This window comes from Acanthisitta chloris, unplaced genomic scaffold, assembly GCF_000695815.1.
Source record: "Acanthisitta chloris isolate BGI_N310 unplaced genomic scaffold, ASM69581v1 scaffold2084, whole genome shotgun sequence".
Classification (NCBI taxonomy): Eukaryota; Metazoa; Chordata; class Aves; order Passeriformes; family Acanthisittidae; genus Acanthisitta; species Acanthisitta chloris.
The window spans coordinates 17,107-18,353 of NW_008668524.1; the positions used below are offsets into that span (position 1 = coordinate 17,107).

General features: G+C 49.2%; 1 protein-coding gene across 1 annotated transcript in view; it reads right to left on the reverse strand.

The window, feature by feature from the left end:
• Positions 1-371: 371 nt before the first annotated feature.
• Positions 372-1,247, reverse strand: part of LOC103800527 (collagen alpha-1(X) chain-like) — a 6,843-nt gene continuing 5,967 nt past the window's right edge. Inside the window, 2 exon segments of the mRNA XM_009072906.1 lie at positions 372-979; positions 982-1,243. Coding sequence (XP_009071154.1) covers positions 372-979; positions 982-1,243 — 870 coding nt within the window.

Here is a 1,247-nt window from a genome sequence, read left to right on the forward strand (position 1 = left end):
GAATAAAATACCTTCAGTTAATTCGAATATAGCGAAATATGATCCAGAATCTTTTGTGTTATGAGAGGTGATAGTTAAAAATTCTGATTTTCCTTTTAAAAGAAAAAAAAGAAGATAGGCTGGTGCATTATATTAATTAATAAAATTTTAATATTGCATTCAGTCAGACAATTGATCATCATTTGAAACAATTTTTTATGACAATTCTCTAAAAACATACAATATTATTCTACTAGGTTTGAACCACTCTCTTCCACCTTCTCACTCCCTCCTCCATTTCTGTTGCATGACCTGCTAATGATGAATCAGAGCAGCACCCAGTTAAAATGGTCTGAAGGAGAGTGTGTCAGGACAGGGTAAATGGGGTGTTGTTAGATATGAGCAAACAGGAAACCTGAGAAAGAAGAGTGAACATAGTCAGAGGAGTAGAGACCATTAGATTCTGAGTTGGGCAGTTGGAGCCATACTTGGTCATTCTCCATGAGATCAATGACAGCACTGCCAGAAGCCTGGTCAAGGTATCCTTTCTTGTACTCATCATAGGTGTACATGAGTGGGGAACCATTTTTGTAGAGTGCAACCCAAACGTTTGTTCCTTTTGAGTGTACATGGTAGGAGAAATAGTACAGTCCAGGGGTCCTGCAGGTGAAGATGCCTGTTCTGGGGTCATAGTGTTGCTGCCTATTGTACAAGATTTTATCAAACTTGATGGGGACTGTGGCTGCAGGGTAGGCTTTCGAGAGGATGACACTGAAAGCAGACACTGGCATCCCTGTAAGAGCTTGGTTTACTCCTCCTTTTATGAAAGACATTCCCGACAGCTCCCGAGACTCTCCTGCTTTAACGTAGCCTTCGGGCATCTGTGGGATTGCAGCTTGACCAGGAGGACCGGGGGGCCCTGGGGGTCCTGGCAAGCCTGGCTCACCACTGCTGCCTTTTGGGCCAGGGGGTCCGGGGGGTCCCATGGGGCCGCTCAATTCGTAGAAATGCCTGCCGGTCCCGGCAGTCCTGGTGCTCCTGGCTCGCCTTTGGCACCGGGGGCTCCTGGCAGGCCAGGGGGGCCAATGGGGCCTCTGATCCCAGGTATTCCTGAAGGCCCTCTGGCGCCTGGCTCGCCGTTGATCCCTGGCACTCCCTTGGGTCCCTGTGGACCCATTGGACCAGGCAGCCCGGGGAGCCCAGCGTGGCCAATGTCACCTTTCGCGCCCGGGAAACCTGGGTGTCCCTTGGGACCAGCAACACCCTGC